Raw genomic sequence first — 19,543 nt, forward strand, 5'->3', positions numbered from 1 at the left:
AAATATATAAAAAATAATATAATGTAATTGATGTTATACTAAACTTCTTTCGGACGAACGGTGGTTTTCTTCTAAAGTTTTGCATTATGTAAAAATATTATAAGTGCGTATATTTATTTTATAAACATTTATTTATTTTAGAATATAATTTTAATCGGAATTATGTAATTCCCATCTTATGGCTTTGCTAGCAACATGATGATTTCGAGATGGCAGTTTAGAAATGGGATTATGGCAAACGCTTTTGCGCTCAAAGGACATTTTTCTTTGCTTACATTCGTCTCGAGAGGACGAAGAAAATTAAATTAAATTTATAAAAGAGTTAAATGGTGGATGTGAATTTGTTTGCGCAGGTTGACTTCTCGCGGATGAGACGACTGCATTTTGCATACCAAACGCAAAAATCTCAACATACGAGTCGAATATTGGTAAACCATTTTCGTCGCAAGTTTATATTTTTATTTTATTGGCATCACATCTTCAGACAATTAAATCATGTCGACGAAATTATCGAACACTTAAATTATTTTTATGTTTTTTTGTAATTAATCAAAATTACAACGACGATAAAGATAATTATGTTACCATAAACAATCAATCATGACAAAAAAAAGAAGAGAGAAAGAAAGAAAATCACATTTTCCTATATTTTTCCGTAACTCACAATGTTTACATATTAGTATTCTTTCCTCATCCTTTCCTTGTTCAATAATTTCCTATTTCAAAAGAAGAATTTACAATTTCATATGTATACCTGCCACGCGACACAAAACAATCAATCAAATATCAATCATTGTATCACGCATTTCACATTTTTTACTTCATCTTCGTTCCATAAAATTGAATTGCAATTCTCGATTACGACGAGTCGATCTTATACAAAAGTATTATAGTCATTAGTAATTTCATCAACTTTGCGATTGTCATGTCATTAGATCGAATATGGATCTTCGAGTCGCTACAAATCATTCTTTCTGATCATCGCAGGTTCGTGCTCATTTCTTCACAGTCATTGAATCACAAATTAGTCAAAGCAGACTTGTACATGAAACACATACGCGCAAAAATCATCGCACGAGATAGATTGTTCGGTAGCTTCCATGATGATCATCGTCTCTCTTCGAGTCGTGCAACTCGCATGGGGACTTAAGTCCAGCATGTTGCATGCATCGTTAGGAATTACATGGTTGTAGTGTACGTCATCGCAGCAGACGTTCATTATCGTTCACGTCGTCATCGTCGTCATCCTCATCGTCATTTTACGGGCTACTCATCGAAGCTCCTTGCGACGCTGTTCTTTCATAACCAAGTTCTTTCTTAATCAAGTCATAGAAATTATCTCTTTAATTATTTTTTTAATCGTAAATTATTGTAAAAGATACTTGAAATAAAATTATAAAAATCTTCTAAATACATATTAATCTAATGATATGAAATATAATTTAGGAGATTTTTTGTTAATTAAGAGAGGAGAGAGAAAGACAGTCGCGAGGAGCCGCCATAAGCTCGCTCGTCCAACATCGCTTTTATCGTCGTTGAACGATTGTCTAAGCTCTCCCGGTGAGATCGCGTTATCTTTTCCCGTTTCATCTGTTTGCTCGTGATTGTTTTGATCATCGTCGTCAATTATGCGAAAATCTGAAAAAGTGGTCACGCCGAGAGAGCGCGCCATTTTAATGCGAGGGCAATCATGCGTTGATCACGTGCGATTTGCCTCGTGCTCGTCATTGGCAAGTATACGAAATTATCCGCCATCATTGTTTCATAATCCTTCTCTTGCATTATCTCCTTTACTTCTTGTTCATCCCGTCCATAGAGACCTTGGTGTCGCAATTAGAAAGACGCATGCCATCTCTTCCCTCATATTATCAAACCCCTTTAATACCCCGCCGGCCTCACTCTTGAGGCGCTGTATGCATGCTGCACGCGCGCGCAGAGAATCTGCATCTGTCATCTAGCTGTCAGTTCCGTTCGTCCCGTTCGGCGAATAAGACATACGTGGACATAAGGATCATTGTCCGCGAAGGTCCACGAACGTCGGATTACCTATCGGGAGAGCCCGCTAATTCGGCATTTCGTCTACGAGAGTGAGACGGAGAAGATCATTTAGTTTATCTACGAGTCCTGTCGCGTTGAAAAATTTTCTCAGTTGAAAGAGAATATTTTTTATGACTGCAGTCCTTTAGTTTATGTCCAAATGTTTAGGCCTATCTTGAAAATGTTTGCGTGAATAGAGAATTTAAAACTTAAATCTATCACATCATAAAAAAATGTAACAAATGTAATCTTGATTGATTTTTGGAGAAATGCAAGAAAATTTAACTGTAATTTAAAATCAAAGTAAAAAATTGTTAAGTAAGAAATTGTTGCAAAGAATTATTATCCATAATATCGATTTTATCTATTTGCATTATTACGTAGAAATTCATTGATTTTATCTACTATTATGTAGGAATTCAAAATAGTTTCATGCTATTGTTAGATATAAAATAGATATATATTGTTCTATACTGATCTACTCTCATTTCATGCACGTCAATAACTGAGCTACATTAATTGAAAACGAAATTGACATAGATCAATTTTGCGCGGCTTTCCGATACAAGTTTGCTTATTATAGAGTATAATGAGTAAGTGATAAAAAAGGCAAAGTAACGAATTTAATCGCGTGACTCGTAAATAAAATAAATGTCACCTCTTGTCCAATAGAGCTTAAGGTACAACTAACAATTAAGATAGAGCTAAGTTAGCGATAAGTCAGCAATGGATGGCAATCCCCAATTCCGCAGAACTCTTCTAACAGTCGGAATGAATATTTTTTTATCACCAATATTACTAAAATAATTAAATACATACACATTTAAAAATTTAGTTAAAATAAAAAATAATAACTCACTATAGTCTTTAATTAATTAAGATGTTGAATTATAATATGAGTATGTCCCAAAACCTTCGATCTTAATTTTAACAACAGACTCTTTGACTAATTCGAAGCAGATTTTTCTTTTCTTGAAATGAATCATATAATATTGATAAAAAAAGATGAAAAATTTTTTTTTTAAATAAATTTCCGGACTTTATATAATAAAAGTTCATTTCACAATTAAATTCAAGTGAGTCTAACTGTGCCATAATTAGAGATTTAATTACTTAATTATTCGATAAAAATATTAAAATATTGCATATAAAAGTATGTACTTTGAAATTTTCGTCGTATGAAAAATTGACTCCGAATTCGCCGAGGAGTCTGTCATTATAATTAAGCTCGTAGATTCCGGGACATCTAAGATATAAGGATATAAAAACGAGCGAACGTACGTTCGGAAGAGGGACGGCGGAGTTGGACGGCCTTCGTGGTGAGCGAAGCATTATTAAAAGTGGTGCCCCAATATTCTAGCTTTCTGAGGAGGTAAGGAAATTCTTCACCCGCCCAAGAAGCTCTTCCGAGCCACCATCATCATCACCGCCACCACAAACACCATCATCCTTCCCTCTCTGTTTCCATCTACATGATTACCGTATTATGTAACGGAGTGTTTCGATGTATATCGTAGCCACTGTACTTGTTACTCTGTATATCTTTTTCTGTCTCTATCTCTTTCTCAAACTCTGTCTTCCTATTGGCGTGAATCGTTGACCGACTGTCTCGCAATCATCATTTCACGCATCTCACGTAAAAAGAAAAAAAAACTTACACACCGGTCTCTAGACAATGATTTCTTAGAGGAAGACCGTTACTTTCCCAGACTCATCATTATTCAAACTCGTCCATCCCATATCGGTCGGAAGAGCGAAAGAAACAAAGGACTTTCGTTCACCTTCGTCAACATCATTCGACAGAATCGTTGTATGCGTGTGCGTGCGTGTGTGTGACCTAGTGACACGTAGATAATCATTGTAGATAATCATCGACATCATCGTCGTCGGAGCGAGGGAGTACGCACCCTCCGTCACTTCCATGACTTTGAGGATTGATGCGGGGCGATATTGCCGCCGTCGTGGATGCCGTGATAGCCGCTGTTGATTAAATCTAAATCAATAGCTGACACTGGATGAGAGCGAACTTACATCTTGAATTTCTTCTCTCAAATGCAAACGTAGATTTCTCAAGTGTCTTCGCATCTGAGAAAGAAAATATGATAACGATTCGCTCATTTCTCATCTGGTGTCTTGACTAGATATAGTATGAGACGCATGACAGAGGTCCTCTATCCTTACTACGCGCGAATCAAATGATTCTCATAATTAATTTTCTTACATTTGAAATCTTTATGCAAAATAAAGGAATTATTATAACTCTATATTTATACTATATGTATGACATTTGGCTAAAAAAATTAGAACATATATTGAAAAGCTATTAATACATTGCAGTGATATATTATTTGTTGCACGGAAAACAAATTTCTCTGTCATAGTTAATCTTGGTTTGTCAAAATATATTTGCTGCCGTTATTATAAATTTATAAATTTTTATTACGGCAATTTTACATTTAGCTATCATTTAGCTACCACACATAATTTTTAGTTACGGTAGCTACTTTCTTTTTCCGTGTGTAAAAATTACAATCTAAAATATCATTTTTTAGAAAGCAAAGCTCACATTAAATTTCGGAATAAGGGAATTAAAATACAAGAATTTAAGTTTTCAAGCACTAATTATTTTCTAATTAAGTCCATATTTTCTTTGGCTCGAAGTCGAAACTTCGAAGCTATGCAATTTTCAGGGAGGACCTCATGGAATCGCGATCTCGCTCGCATTTACGTATGTAGTGATTAGTCAATAGTAGCTGTGTTGCGTTTATCACGACTCTGCTTTAAGATCGTCGCGAGATCTCGCATTCTGACGATATGTCGCGACGAGTCTTTTCATGCGACCTGCCGACAACCCAGAGTAGACAAGCGGTACGTACACGAAAATAAAAGAGACATATCAACGTGATTCCGAATATCTCTATCCTTTCCTGAGCGTGCGCGTGAGATTACACCTTTTTGTGTATTCATATGTCTCCAGCACACTTCGCTGTGTGTGTACACGTGTGCATATATATTTACTTATATACGAATGTGCATAATCCATACGTATAAATAAATATATATACATGTGCATCTTTTACACTCCCAAGAAACACTGTTTGTAATCTTGTATCGCTGGCCTCAACTATGTTGCATGCTTCGTGCAAATCCTATCCGAGTACGACGATGTTTTTTTCCTCCTTGACTTTTTTATTATTTTTATACTAGATTCTCTTAATAATTATTATACGTTAAGAAAGTCTATGATCCAGGCAGTCAGTTTGGTTCAATAGAATCGATCAATTCCAGTGGGTTAACTAACTCAGCCCGAGACTTCATCCCTCTTTAGATTAGTTTAGCTGTGTAGCTAGAAAGGGAAGTTAGTTAACTGCGATTAACAAAAAGTTGTAAAAAGTTTAAGAATTTATTAATAGATTTTGGATTTGAGCAAAGTTCAAGAAATCGAATTGATCTTATAAATTTAGGTTCGACCGAAACTGACTCGCGCAGTTTCTTGTTTGACTTTGTAATTAGGTCATGATCGTAATAGCTCGAATGTCAGCCTTCTTTATTAAGTTCTTGATTCCATTCAGGAATCAAGAAAGGTGCATAAATGAATTAAAAATAGCAATGGAATGGAGCAGGACGACAATGCGATTTTTAATTCTCGATGTGAAAACCTTTTGCAGAGTCGATCTACGTCGACATAATTTTAATTAAAGTAATCTCGATCATTCTCAAGAGCGACTCGTGTCAAAGTCCAACGGCAATTAAGTAACTCCGTGGTTATATCCCGCAAGGCTGTTCACTCGGAAACCAATTTCGCGCGCAATTTGGAGGAATAATTTAAGATATGCGGCACGATGCAGGCGCGAAAAGTGTGTTGCATAAAAGATCTTTTTTACAGTTATTGTAATATCATCAAAAAATTGGAGAATACTATCTACTATTTCATTGAATTTAGAATAAATTAGATTTACAATTTTTTTTTTTCAATTAACTCAAATTCTCGGAGTTAAAGGATTTGATAAATCGGAAATATTTAAATCTTAATAAAAAAACTCATAAATTACGATTATTCGTTTCGACAGTTTTCGATATTTTTTGTTTTGAAAGTTGTCGCCTTTGCTAAATTAGAACTCATTGTCATCAATTAAGTTAAAAATATCCAAACGAGGCTACAGCCACGGTTTTGCATTAAAAGAAAACATTTGTGCGCGCATCCTTGCCTGATCCTTATTAGATGAGGTTATCATCGTCGTCGTACTCGGACATGGTGAAGAGCCTACAGACGGTTTTAATACCGCTGTCGCTCGTCGCCATTGTCGTTACGTCGTCTGTTGTTGTCGTCGTCGTCATCGCCAACACGGACGGAGCTCAGGGACTGATCCTCGCCTGGACGACGAATCTTTTCGCAGCTGGACGAGCTCCGGACAGAGGTACAGCGACGAGACCAAGAGCTGCTGGCAATGTCGGCGAAGATGAAGACGCTCGAGGAGCAACATCAGGATTATCAGAGACACATCGCCGTACTCAAGGAATCTCTCTGCGCCAAGGAGGAACATTATAATATGCTGCAAGCTGATGTAAGTGTAACTTCAATTTTTTTTTGTTTTATTTTAAAAAATGTAGTGTCATAAATTCTTATACATATATTATTTTTTATGTAGTTAAATTTTGTAATTTGTTGCAAAATTGTAAAAAGGTTTAAAGACAACGTATTTAAGACAAATAATTATAGTGTTGTTAAGAAAATTTTCTCTTAAGTATAGGAAATAGTTTGTTTAATTATGCTGATGTAATTCTATGTGTTATGCTTAGAAATTTGAATTTAGAAATAAATTTGTTAGTTTGTCATTTCTCGTTGCTTTCAGAAACAAAAAATTTTCATTACTATGATAGAAAATATATGCGAATTTACAGAAATTTACCAAATATGTTTTCGGTAAACAAGTTTACCGCAGATTTTGTTATTCACACTGATGCGAAACTGGAACACAACTGACACTCGAAATCGATACCAAATTTCTGATCGCATCTCTAAAATCCGGGTGTTTGTTTCGAATACATTTCGAATACATTCTCTAGAATGTGGTTGCAACAAAGTTCCAAACTATCCTAATGCTATTATCCAGAAACTCGGATAAAGGATCATTATCTCAAATAAAGAAGTCGTTGGTTTAATTTTCCTAGCCTTTACACGCTCCTTTAATACTTTTAAGAGTTAAAAGCAAGCTCGGAGAACTAAGAAATTTCTTTGAAGCTCTAACATCGAGTAAAATTATTAGGTGTACAACTTTGCTTTCGCCGTTTTCCTATAGATGGCTTTAGCGGTAAGTGGTGATCGAAATAAATAGATCATAGACCTCATACAATAAACTTGGGTATCTGTCAACATAACCCCATAGAAACATTAGTCGATTTGTATCTGCATCATAAAGTTATTCTCGATTGAAAATAGTTTAATATTATAAGATGCTAGAAAATATTATAAGATGCTTCCCAGCATCTTACAAGATGTAATTTTCTAGTTGTAGAATGCTTAAAATTACGAAGAGAGAAAACCAAATTTTTAGTATAAAAAGTACAAAAATCTCGCGTTCTTATTTTATATTTTCAATTTTTAACTTTTTATTTTTGTCTTATATTTAGAATTAAAAATTTGTAAAAACTAAAAAAATATTTGAGGAATAGACTTTCAAAGTGCGTTTTGTTTGTTACAAAAATTTGTAATTTTTAGAAAATGAGAAAAAAAGAAATTCCGCACACAAGAAAATTACGCACTTTACAGAAAATAACAATATGTTAATCAATAGGATGTAAAATATTAAACAAAATTGCTAAACAATTGTTAAAAATATTAATGCATTTTGTTTGTTTTTAGTTAAATGCATTTCAAATATTTTTTTTTAGCACATAAATTAATGATGAAAAAATGCTTTCTGAATACAGACTTCTATAAATGGACGACTTCGTCTCCATGTTGAAGACAGCGCTGATCAGCGCCATATTTGTGTTCGCTCACTCTCATAGATAAATCACACGAATGATAACGTTAGTGTCTTCACATAAATTTACGCGATCTGTCACAAACAGAACGCATACATATACGTATATAGGAATTAAAACAAAAAATTCTCTTAAAACAAGGAAAAACTCGGAATCAGATTCATCTATTTCTATTACATTGTCAGCATTACATTATCTATTTATATAAAGTGTGTGTCTCTGAATATTTCAGAGTAACTTATAATGAGTCTTTCAACATTGAACACTACGCCATCTCTAACTAAAAAATTGAAATTTTGAACAAAATGCATTTTGGAATTTTGCTCTTCATTTAATAATGAAAAATCTGTTTTTATTCCAAATTGTCTATATCTTTTATACATCCAGGATAAAAAGTGTAAAAATGGGAAAATTATTTGTTTAAAAGTAACGCGTTATTTGCAGTAAAAAGTAACTTGTTACTTATTATCGATTCTAAAAAGTGACACGGTACCGTTATTTAAAAGATAAAAAATCATTACTTTTTGTTACTTATTTTGTAATTATGCAAGAGACGGCCTATTAATTTTGATAAAATTAGGATCATTCGACGTATTGAACGAATCTGACAGAAAAATAAGTCGCTCTGCCGGGCGAGCTGAGATATGGTTAAAGTTGATGACTATTGAAGGAAATCTATCATTCATTCATTCATTTCGTGCAAAAATACATCGAATGACTCTAATTTCATCAAAATCGATGAATAAACTTGTTTTCTGCATAATTACACTTTTTTTAGTGTTAAAACAAGTGTAATTCTAAGCTTCTAAGAACAGAATGCTAAGACAGAATATAAATTAAATATGAAATATTTAGAAAGATATTTATCTTTAAACATTTTTATCTTTTATTAATATTTTACATACCTATGTTTAATTCTATGATATTTTACAATAAATCACTCTGTGATATTTTATTATATAATAGATATTTTAGTTTTTAATGTTCTTATGCTAAAGCGAGGATAGTGAATGAAACAAAAATAGGCAAAAAGTTTTCTATTTATTTATTTATTTAACTACATAATCTTATTGTCCGTGATCTATAAAAAGTAACAATACAAGAGTAATGGAGTCAGTTTCGTTACTAAAAAAAATGTAACGTTGTTACTTTTCTCTCACTAATAAAAAGAATTAACAATATTACCAAATCGTTATAAAAAAAAAGGTAACGAAAATGTAACATCGTTACAAGCAATGCGTTACTTCCCAATTCTGTATACATCATAATGTTAATTACATGTATACATCATAATGCTAAATATTGTATAATAAAAAGATACCAAAAAAGATCCTCTCCAAATTAACTTATCAAAGCACTCAAAGAAGGAAAAAATGCATATACTCCATAGATTTTTTAACTTTTGGAAGAACTCTTCGAGAAGGGTTCTTCCCAAATGAGTTAAGAAACGACGACGCGAGATGACAATCACATTCGTTTGACAAATCAGTCTGATGGCTAGGAGTTCAGTTAAAACTACGGCAAATCACGTGTTTCCGGAAGAGGCCATCGATGAAGAGAGGAAGGCCAAGCTGTCGTGCAAAACTGGGTCGAGCTTCTCTCTCCTTTCCTCTTCTTCTTTTCTTCCTCACTTATGTCGCTTCGTGTTCCGTCGCGTGTACGTGCGTAGTACATATTGCGCGCTAAATATTTACGATTTGGACTCGCCTGAAGATTTCTCTCGTCGACCGGTCCTCAGTGACATTTCCTTTTTATCGCTCCGCTCCGAAATGTGCAGGTCGAGGAGATGCGACAGCGACTCGAGGAGAAGAACCGGATGATCGAGAAGAAAACGCAGGCGGCAATGCAGGCGCAACAGGAGCGCAATCGCATGAACACCGAATTAACAGAAATCAAGGATCACATGGACATCAAGGATCGCAAGATCAATGTTCTACAGCGAAAGGTGAGTTCCTTCCTTCATTTAGTCAACTTCCAGTTTCCTCACTGAGAAATTTTCTTTCTCAAGACTCTGTCGTCAAAAGGCTTCGTTCACTTTCATTTTACTATCTATTCTCAACTCATTTCTACACTTTTACCATTTTCGCGCAAACTCGTAAGATTTGCATCAAGAGCCATATCACAGCGCGAAGAATTATCTCATTATGATTCTTAATTCGAAACGAGTGAGTATTATGTGAGGAGATGGCCGGTTCGAAGCAGATAACTTCTGCAAAATGAAATTTCCTTATCCTGCACGTTTAGTTCTTCATCTGAGGAAAGATGCAAATGCAAAAGCGGACAAGTCCAGCAAAATATTTTCTCTTATCGCGCAGAAGAAATTAGCGCTTAAGAAAATATGTGTTAATACAGATTGTGAAATTAATCATTTGTCATTTTAAGGGAAAGTTGCAAGATGTGAAGAGAAGCTTTTCATATTATTCTGTATCATTCTCTCTCTTCATTGTAACTATGGAAACCTTATGCTTCCAATGTACATGTGCTCATGCATAATAGTGACATTATTATTGTCTGATTCCTGCATGTGAAGAGAAGTCAGCGTTAAAAATGAAAAATAAAATAATAAAATGTCTCCTTGTACTTTGAAAATTTAAAAAATATTTAGATGTTTAGAAAAAGCGATTGGCAAATAAGTGCACATATATATAGCATGGCAATACATTGATAAATTCAATACGCACACTTATTGAGAATTAAAAAAATCACAGATAGTTAAATGATATAAATACAATAAACAATTGATAAACATATTGTTACTTTTTATTGACAGAATAGTGTCTATAATTTTAACATATAATTAATATAACAAGGATAGGCCAAGAGTGCAAACACAGGTTGTCACGCGCAATAAAAATACTTTTAAAACAATTATAATTATAAGATTGAGAAGTTATAATATTATAAAATATCGCATATATTCTAAATTTTCATATGTTTCGACTTTGGAGTCATCCTTAGCAAACATAGATCGAATAATGATTCACGTCCCTCGTAGAACAGTTAAATGGCTAGAAATCTATGAGTGATATTTAACTGTTTCTACAGGGATGTGAATCATTATTTTAATTTCTATTATCATAATTATAATTTCTCAACTCTTTATAATTGTTTTAAAAGTATTTTTATTGCGCGTAACGCAAACTATGTTTGCACTTTTATTGGCCTGTCCTTGTTATTTTTTTTTTGAGAGTCTATTATTTGTATATTACAATAATAATGTAAAGCGAAAGGAATTAAAATAGTGGGAGAGTTGAATAATACACCCACGTCACAGACTCCCACACAGAGGAAGAATGCGCATGAGTACAAGTACGAAATTCAATCAATCGCCTCATGAATTGTAATCGGCTCTTTGAGAAAATTCCGGAAGCTGATCCCACAACGGGTGACGTATGTGCTGACACTGCGAAACATAAAATTCGGTATCGATCGCACATGTGATGACCATAATCCCAAGACAAAAATTACATCGATTACGATTGTCTCATCGAGGATAAATTTTTAACGTCTTGACAACGCGTGCCGATTTAAGCGAAATGTATTTGCATTTAATTGGAGATAATTTGCATAAATGTAGCATAAAGTAAAAAGGAAATCATATATGGTGTGCAATAAGGATAAAAATGTACAAAATGTCATACATATAATTGTACAGTTTGAGTAGCCTAGGTCTGCCATTACCATAAGATTCTCCTATTAAAAAAAAAAAATACCTGCGATAAAACACGGTGATAAAAATGCGCTATAGTTATCTGCTGGCTCTTTGTTCGCGACGATAATTTTGATCGCGCTTTGATAGTATGCCTTTGATTATCGCTTCAATAGCTTCGTGAACATGACAAAGGTCTTCCCTTTCCTTCTCATGTTCGATGGAATAGATGCGAGATCCTTTAGGATTAGAGGCGCACATCGTGTACTTACACAAAGTATTATAAGCATTAATTGTCGCAGCGGCTGAAAAAGATCGACGTAATGCATTCGATGTATCGTCATCCCCGTGATATTGCAATGCCAGAAAAGGAGAATGCACGTGTCAATAGATCCGTCGATTAGATATGTAATGTGTGTTCGTGCGTGCGTGCGCGCGTGCGTGTGTGTGTGAGCGCGCGCGCGCATACTCGCCTTTGTAAGTTATGTGACGTTTCTTGTTTTTGCGTTTACTAATCGATGTATAGTAACCGCGGATGTAAATTGCGAAGACGCAGTTGACGAAGACGTTACGTTCTGTTGCACTATATTCGTATCCGTAGCGTATTTTTTGTTACGTAATTTTTTTTTGTTAATTTGCATTTCCCTTTTCTTTAAGTTACGTTCTCTACAAGCGATAAAATATTATTCGCAGGATTATTATGTTTCTGTCTTAGTTTTCGTACATTGAACACTCGATTCTTATGTGTAGAACCTTTCTTTTATTGCAATTGATTTCTAAAGATAAGAAATTTGTAAAAAAACAAGAAGATAAATTTATTCTGTGATTTCTGTGGTTTATAGTATTATTTTCGTCTATCATTTCTGTAATGGATTATATTCCTACGTAAATATGAAATTATTAATTGATTTGTTGTTTTGCGTTAATTATGTCTACATCATGTATAAGAAAATATGAAACAAACATTAATTTGTCAAATAATGAAATATCCTACTCCCCTTATACGTCCATTATTGTATTTATTTAATAACAAATTGTAAGTTAATTTATTATGTATACTAATTGTCTAATTTATGTAATATTATATCTAATTGGTTTCTGTACATATAATTTATATTAATTTCTACACCTAATTTAAATATTTAATTTGATTATCGCCTGTACTATTATTAGGCATCATATTTATATTACGTTATGTTACGCTATTTATAGAATCTATTATTTGCTTTCACACAAACACCGTATTTATTTTTACATTAGCATGCCTGTCGTGACGATGATGTCTGTATATAATTATATGAATAAAAGAAGGTCTACAAAGAAAAGAATGCGTTGGCAGGTAAGTGGTTACGATAATTTATCCCATATTGATATCTTGGGAGATTGCATGATACAATGTCTCTGACTGCGAATAGGCTGAATTTATTTGTGTGAAGATCGCATGAAAAGATCATTCTAAGTTTAATTTCCTAAATCTACCATAATTTTGATGTGTATTAATTTATCTTTCCATGCCTTCCTCTCTCTTTATCTATTTACGAAATATGTAATAATTCAGTAACAGTTACATTGTTTAACGCGATATTAAACAGAAAAAAAAGAGTAAGATTTTCTATTATATCAAAAGTTAAGTGTATGATTATATCGATTTTAGGAATGAATTAAAAATCTCCAGAACTATATAAAACAGAGAAAGACATCGGTTTCTTACTTTAAATAATTTTGTGACAAGCTAAAAAAATAAGTTTTTCAGAAAAGGATGACAATAAATTATTTTTCAACTTAACAGAAATACGTCAGTACAATATAGATTACATTTTTTGAGTTGTCTCACTTTAGAAATAAATAGATAGAATCGTTTTTAAATAAAAAAATTAATATTCTCGTTTGTTTCTGTACTAACAATCGATTGATGAATGAGCTAACACTCTTTGTTTTTTACAATTATTGCTGAGTTTGGTGTTGATTTTAGATCGAGAATCTGGAGGATTTGCTGAAGGAGAAAGATAATCAAGTCGACATGGCCAGGGCCAGGCTGACGGCAATGCAAGCGCATCATTGCAGCAGCGAAGGTGCACTTAGTAGTCTCGAGGAGGCGATTGGGGATAAAGAGAAACAAATGGCACAATTACGTGAGCAAAGGGATCGAGCAGAGCAGGAGAAACAGGAAGAGAGGGAATTGCACGAAAGAGAAATCGCTGAATACAAAATGAAAATACATACTTTAGAATCCGAGGTGAGCAAGGCTAGATAAACGAATTTTTTTTTAACTTCTCATCCTTTACCCACTATTAAAGTACATAAATAATTAATAAAATAAATGATAAATTTATTAAACATCTTTTTGTAAAGAGAGATTAAATAAGATACTATGATGTAAAGCATTAACAAAACAAAGTTTTTATATTATTTTTTTCCATGTATGAATCGCCAGGTCGAAAAATTAGGCGCACGTTTGGAACGAGCGCAAGCGGAAAAGGACCGGTTAGAAGCGAAGCTCGAGAGCTCACAATCCGAGCTTGGCAAGAGCAAGGCTGAATTGGATAAGGCCGCCTCCGAGGTCGGACGTAGCGGCGCAGACTGGGAGGCGGCAAAACAGCGATTGGCCAGGTTGGAACTGGAGAACGAAAGGCTACGGCATGACATGGAACGATCGCAGGGTTACGGTAGAAGCACACTGAACTCGTCCCAAGAGATGGAGCGTGTTCAGGAACGGGCCGACAAAACGGCCACAGAATTAAGGAGAGCTCAGGCCGAGCTGAGGGTCACGCAAGCGGACAATGAGAGGGCACGTGCCGAAGCTGCAACTCTCCAAGAAAAGGTAAATTTCTTATTTTTGTCATCATTTGAGACACGATACATGAACTTTAATAGTAAATTACAATAAATTCAAAATGTGTGTTAATAATAAATTCATTTCAAAAATTTTTTATTTCTCTGACTTTTTCGACTCATGAAGATTGATGAGTTTGATTTGTCATAATTTGTTAAATATATTGGCATGGGAAAACTGTTCGTGTCGATTTTTTAGTGAAAGTTAAAGTGTTTTTCTTAGAGTATTGAAATCAATTTATTTAAACCAAATATGCTTCATTATTTTCTATAATATTTTGCCATTTTTGGGGCAGAGCCATTCCATCGCGATAGAATTTCTGTAATTTCTGATCGAAAAACTGCTTCAAGTGATTTTCATAGGCCTCTTTTGAAGCTAGCTTTACACCATTAAGAGAGTTCTGCAGAGACCTAAACAAATGAATCTGAGGGTGTTATGTCAGGACTATACGGTGAATGCATTAAAACTTCCCAGCCAAGCTCTCGCAATTTTTGCCGAGTCATCAAAGATGTGTGTAGTTGAGCATTGTCGTGATAGAAGGCGACACCTCTCCTATTGATTAATTCTGGCTATTGAATAATTCTTCCTTTCAATTGCTTGTTGTAATCTCTGCAGTTGTTCACAGTAGAGTTCGGAATTAATTGTTTGATTGGACGATAACAGCTTATAGTGAACGATTCTCTTCCCATCACACACACAACATCACCTTCTTCCTCGTCAATTCAGATTTTGCGATTGCTTGCGCCTTCTCTCCTTTCTTTATCCATGATCTTTTTCTAGTTGGATTGTCGTAGGTGATTCATTTTTCATTACCAGTTATCATTCTCTTCAGAAATGGCTCAATTTCATTCCGTTTCAATAACGTATCACATATGTTAATTCGGTCCATCATGTTCCTACACTCAACTCGTGAGGAACCCAAACATCGAGCTTCTTTTTGTATCCAGCTTTGTGTAAATTAAAAATTGTTTTGTGGTCGATGCCTAGTTCCCTGGCAATTTCTGCAGTGCTCACATGCTTATCACGCTCGACTTTTACCATGATTTCATCGGACTTTTTAGTGATTGGTTGACCGGAGCGAGGTTTATCTTTCACATCGAAATTTTCAGCACGAAAGCGAGCGAATCATTTCCGTGCTGCTGATTTTGATAAAGTATCTTCACTGTAAATAGCGCAAATTTTTTCACAAGCCTGTGCAGCATTCTTGCCTTTATCGTAGTGATACTGCAAAATGTAGCGAATTTTTTCCTTATTTTATTGGGTGTGGGAAAAAGTTCGTGGTGTTTTTCCCGCTAGATAGCATTAAATGCTCAGTAGTCGGCAACTACTAATCGCATCGGCAACACTAGACGTGTGTTTAAAAAATGACATTTTAATCTTTGTTTTGAGTCGAAAAAGATTGAAATCGATGAAGTGGATCAAAAATTATTTTATTTTGAAGATGGAAATAAATAAGGAAAAAATTCACTACATTTTGCAATATCACTACGATAAAGACAAGAATGCTGCAGGGAACTAGGCACCACAAAACAATTTTAAATCATTTACACAAAGCTGGATACAAAAAGAAGCTCGATGTTTGGGTTCCTTACGAGTTGAGTGTTAGGACCAAATTAATATTTGTGATACGCTACTGAAATATTTGTGAAACGGAATGAAATTGAGCCATTTCTGAAGAAAATGATAACTGGTGGTGAAAAATGAATCATCTACGATAATCCAACTAGAAAAAGATCGTGGATAAAGAAAGGAGAGAAGGCACAAGCAATCGCAAAACCTGGATTGACGAGGAAGAAGGGGATGTTGTGTGATGGGACTGGAAGGGAATCGTTCACTATGAGCTGTTATCATCCAATCACACAGTTAATTCCGAACTCTACTGTGAACAACTACAGAGATTACAACAAGCAATTGAAAGGCCAGAATTAATCAATAGGAGAGATGTCGTCTTCCATCATCAACGCTCAACTACATATATCTTTGATGATTCGGCAAAAATTGCGAGAGCTTGGCTGGGAAATTTTAATGCATCCACCGTATAGTCCTGATATAGCACCCTCAGACTATCATTTGTTTAGGTCTCTGCAGAACTCTCTTAATGGTGTAAAGTTAGTTTGACAGACAAAAGAGGCTTGTGAAAATCATTTGAAGCAGTTTTTCGAGCAGAAACCACAGAAGTTCTATCGCGATGGAATTATGGCTCTGCCCTAAAAATGGCAAAATATTATAGAAAATAATGGAGCATATTTGGTTTAAATAAATTGATTTCAATACTCTAAGAAAAACATTTTAATTTTACTAATAAATCGCCACGAACTTTTTTTTAAACTATGGTGAAATAATTTGCTATTATAGTATAGATATCACAGCTAAGACTAACTATGATACTTATATTTTAATTGTCCATATTTTAAGACATATTTAACTTATTATTTAACTTATTATTTAAGGCGTTTAGTTACCACACACAGTTTTTAGTTATGGTAGCTACTCTCTTTTTTCCGTGTATGTTTTACAGTTTCGACTAAAGTTATTTTATTATATTTTTTAATATCATTTATGTATTAGCAGAGTGGTACTTTATATATATATCTCAGAATCGTTATTTAAAGAATTATGAAAGTATCGCTTGTCCTAATTCACGAAAGAAATAAAAGCCCTGATTTGGAGTTTTCGATCTCGCGGCGACTTATCTTTTTCGTTTCGGGAGTGCTATTTATACATCAATTACATGTGCTATCGATTGATCAGAAGTAACCTGGACTATTTTGCTGGAGCATATGATCTGTATATGGTACATTGCCACTCGGAGATCTATTAATGGACGACTGAAGATTCATTTCGGACTGCAACTCGGCAGTTCGACGAGCACTTTCCTAGGATCGTGTTTGAATCGATCACATATCTTCAACAAATGATTTTAATCGCGATCAATTCACAAGAGTTCTTATTTATCTGGAAGACTCTTTCTCATCTTTATCTCGCTTCTTCTCGAACTTCTTCTCCTTTGTCTCGTTTTTCTACTGTCGCCTACATCATTACCTCATCTTTGTTCACATAATAAGATCCAATTTCCAATCACGTCTTCGTCCTGCACCCGGTGTCTGCAACCAGCAGCGAAGTAACGATCCCGCCACCTAAGTGACTGGAAAATTACTCGCGCATTACCATATCGTCCGTTTCTGAAAGAGCATGGCTAAACTGTGTGCTTAAGTTCGCATTTGTCCTGCCATTTGAGTTGGCTCCATGCGGAAACAAATTAATGACGGAAAATAAAAGACCGTGAGAACGAATAAATCTTTCTAGCGCGAAAAATTGCGTTTACGTTCGGTCTTGTAAGTCAAGTAATATCTCCTTAATTGAGTTTACTTTGCAAAGAGCGTACTTGTGAAAAAAGTATTTCTCTACAATGTTAGAAGTATGCATAACTTTCATTATTTCTACAATAATATTTATAACTGACAGCATTAAAAAATTGCAGTTTCTACTTATGCGATTATTATTGCACTTATGATAATTTTAAGGATTCTTAAAAAGAGTGAAACTCAATATATTATGTGTAGTAAAAAGAAATCCATTATTTTTGCATGAAATTGAATGGAAAAATAATGGATTTCTTTTTACTACATCTAATATATAATAATAATAATAAAAATAATAATTGCAGTTTGTTCAATTAATTGCAGAAAAGTGTTAAGTTTATATGTAATTCGGAATTAATTAGATTTATAAGGATTAGATAGAAATTCTTTTCTTTTCAAGGTGGAGAAAAGTCAAGGCGAAGTGTACAGACTCAAAGCGAGACTCGAGAATGCTCAAGGCGAACAGGAAAGCTTGCGAGAGGAGTACGATCGAGCACAGGCATCTGTGGCCCGTCTTCACTCTGAGAGGGATAAGGCGATCGGTGAACTCGAAAAATCGCAAGAAGAACTTGAGCGCACACAGGCCACCCTCGGTAAGGCGCAACTTCAGCAGGACAAGTTGCAGAATTTATTGGACAAGACACAAAGTGAAGTCGACAAGCTGCAGGAAAAGCTCGATAAGACGCAGACGGAAGTTCGTAGAGTAAGTAAACCCGAAAGAATCAAAAGTGTTGTATGGATAATTTATTGTTATAAATATCTCTATCAGCTTTAAACGTATATATTAGTTCAGAATTATTTAATTAATTTGAAAGTTATTAAATAAATGACATCAATTTTAATGTTTTGTTACTGTTCTTAATAATTATTGATTCATTAAAGTACAGTTAACATACGCTATATAATAATTGTACAGATGCAAATGGAAAGAGAAAAACAGAACTACGATTTCGAGAATCTGCAAAGCCAGCTTGACAAAGCATTGGGACAATCAACGAGAATGCAAAAAGAGCGGGAGGCGATTCAACTTGATGTGGATCGATTACAGGACAAGTACGAAAAAGCTCAGGTGAGCGCAATTAGCTAAAAATGATTTTAATGGAGATTTAAATTTAACAATAATTTAGTAACTCCTTCATAATTGTTTGTCAGATTATAATGCAACGACTACAGAAAGAACGAGATAGCTTCCAGGAAGAGATGGAGAAGATGCACGAGAGGATAGAATTCCAGCAGAATCAGATAGCCAAGATGCAACGCGAGAAGGAGAATGTACTCTCAGAACTCGACTTGGTAAAGGAGAGATGGGAGAAAGCGCACAATACTCATCAGAAATTAACGGTGAGTTGAATTAGCTCCTTAGTGACTCAGTAATAAATGATATTATCTCTGTTTTAAAATAATTTTGATATATGAATGAAACAGATTCCATTTCATTAGCCAACATTGATGTTATTTTACATAAAAATTACATTATAAGAAAATTGAAATTTCTTTCTCAATTGTGATGAAACAGTTGGAACGAGATGATGCGCTGACTGAAATCCAAATCTTAAAGGAGAAACTGGAGAAGGCACAGTATTCTATGAACAAAGCTCATGAAGAGCGAGAAAACACTACCAAAGAATTTGAAAAAATGTTGGAAAAATATGATAGGTAATACTGGCTATTTAA

At 34.4% G+C, this 19,543-nt stretch overlaps 1 protein-coding gene across 3 annotated transcripts in view; it reads left to right on the forward strand.

Annotated features, from left to right (window-relative positions):
- The first annotated feature begins 361 nt into the window (after positions 1-361).
- The window catches only part of LOC108687219 (trichohyalin-like), a 31,845-nt gene continuing 12,663 nt past the window's right edge, over positions 362-19,543 (forward strand). For 2 of the 3 annotated variants that reach the window (XM_018192878.1, XM_018192877.1), the window contains exons 1-9: positions 362-428; positions 6,435-6,602; positions 9,803-9,970; positions 13,647-13,910; positions 14,109-14,495; positions 18,270-18,572; positions 18,786-18,938; positions 19,022-19,210; positions 19,386-19,525. In XM_018192878.1, the coding sequence (XP_018048367.1) occupies positions 369-428; positions 6,435-6,602; positions 9,803-9,970; positions 13,647-13,910; positions 14,109-14,495; positions 18,270-18,572; positions 18,786-18,938; positions 19,022-19,210; positions 19,386-19,525 (1,832 nt within the window). In that variant the 5' untranslated portion in view covers positions 362-368. Of the gene's footprint in view, positions 429-6,434; positions 6,603-9,802; positions 9,971-12,950; positions 13,014-13,646; positions 13,911-14,108; positions 14,496-18,269; positions 18,573-18,785; positions 18,939-19,021; positions 19,211-19,385; positions 19,526-19,543 lie in introns of those variants that run through there. The other variant, XM_018192879.1, reaches the window with a different exon arrangement.

Source organism: Atta colombica, unplaced genomic scaffold, assembly GCF_001594045.1.
Source record: "Atta colombica isolate Treedump-2 unplaced genomic scaffold, Acol1.0 scaffold202, whole genome shotgun sequence".
NCBI classification, from domain to species: Eukaryota; Metazoa; Arthropoda; class Insecta; order Hymenoptera; family Formicidae; genus Atta; species Atta colombica.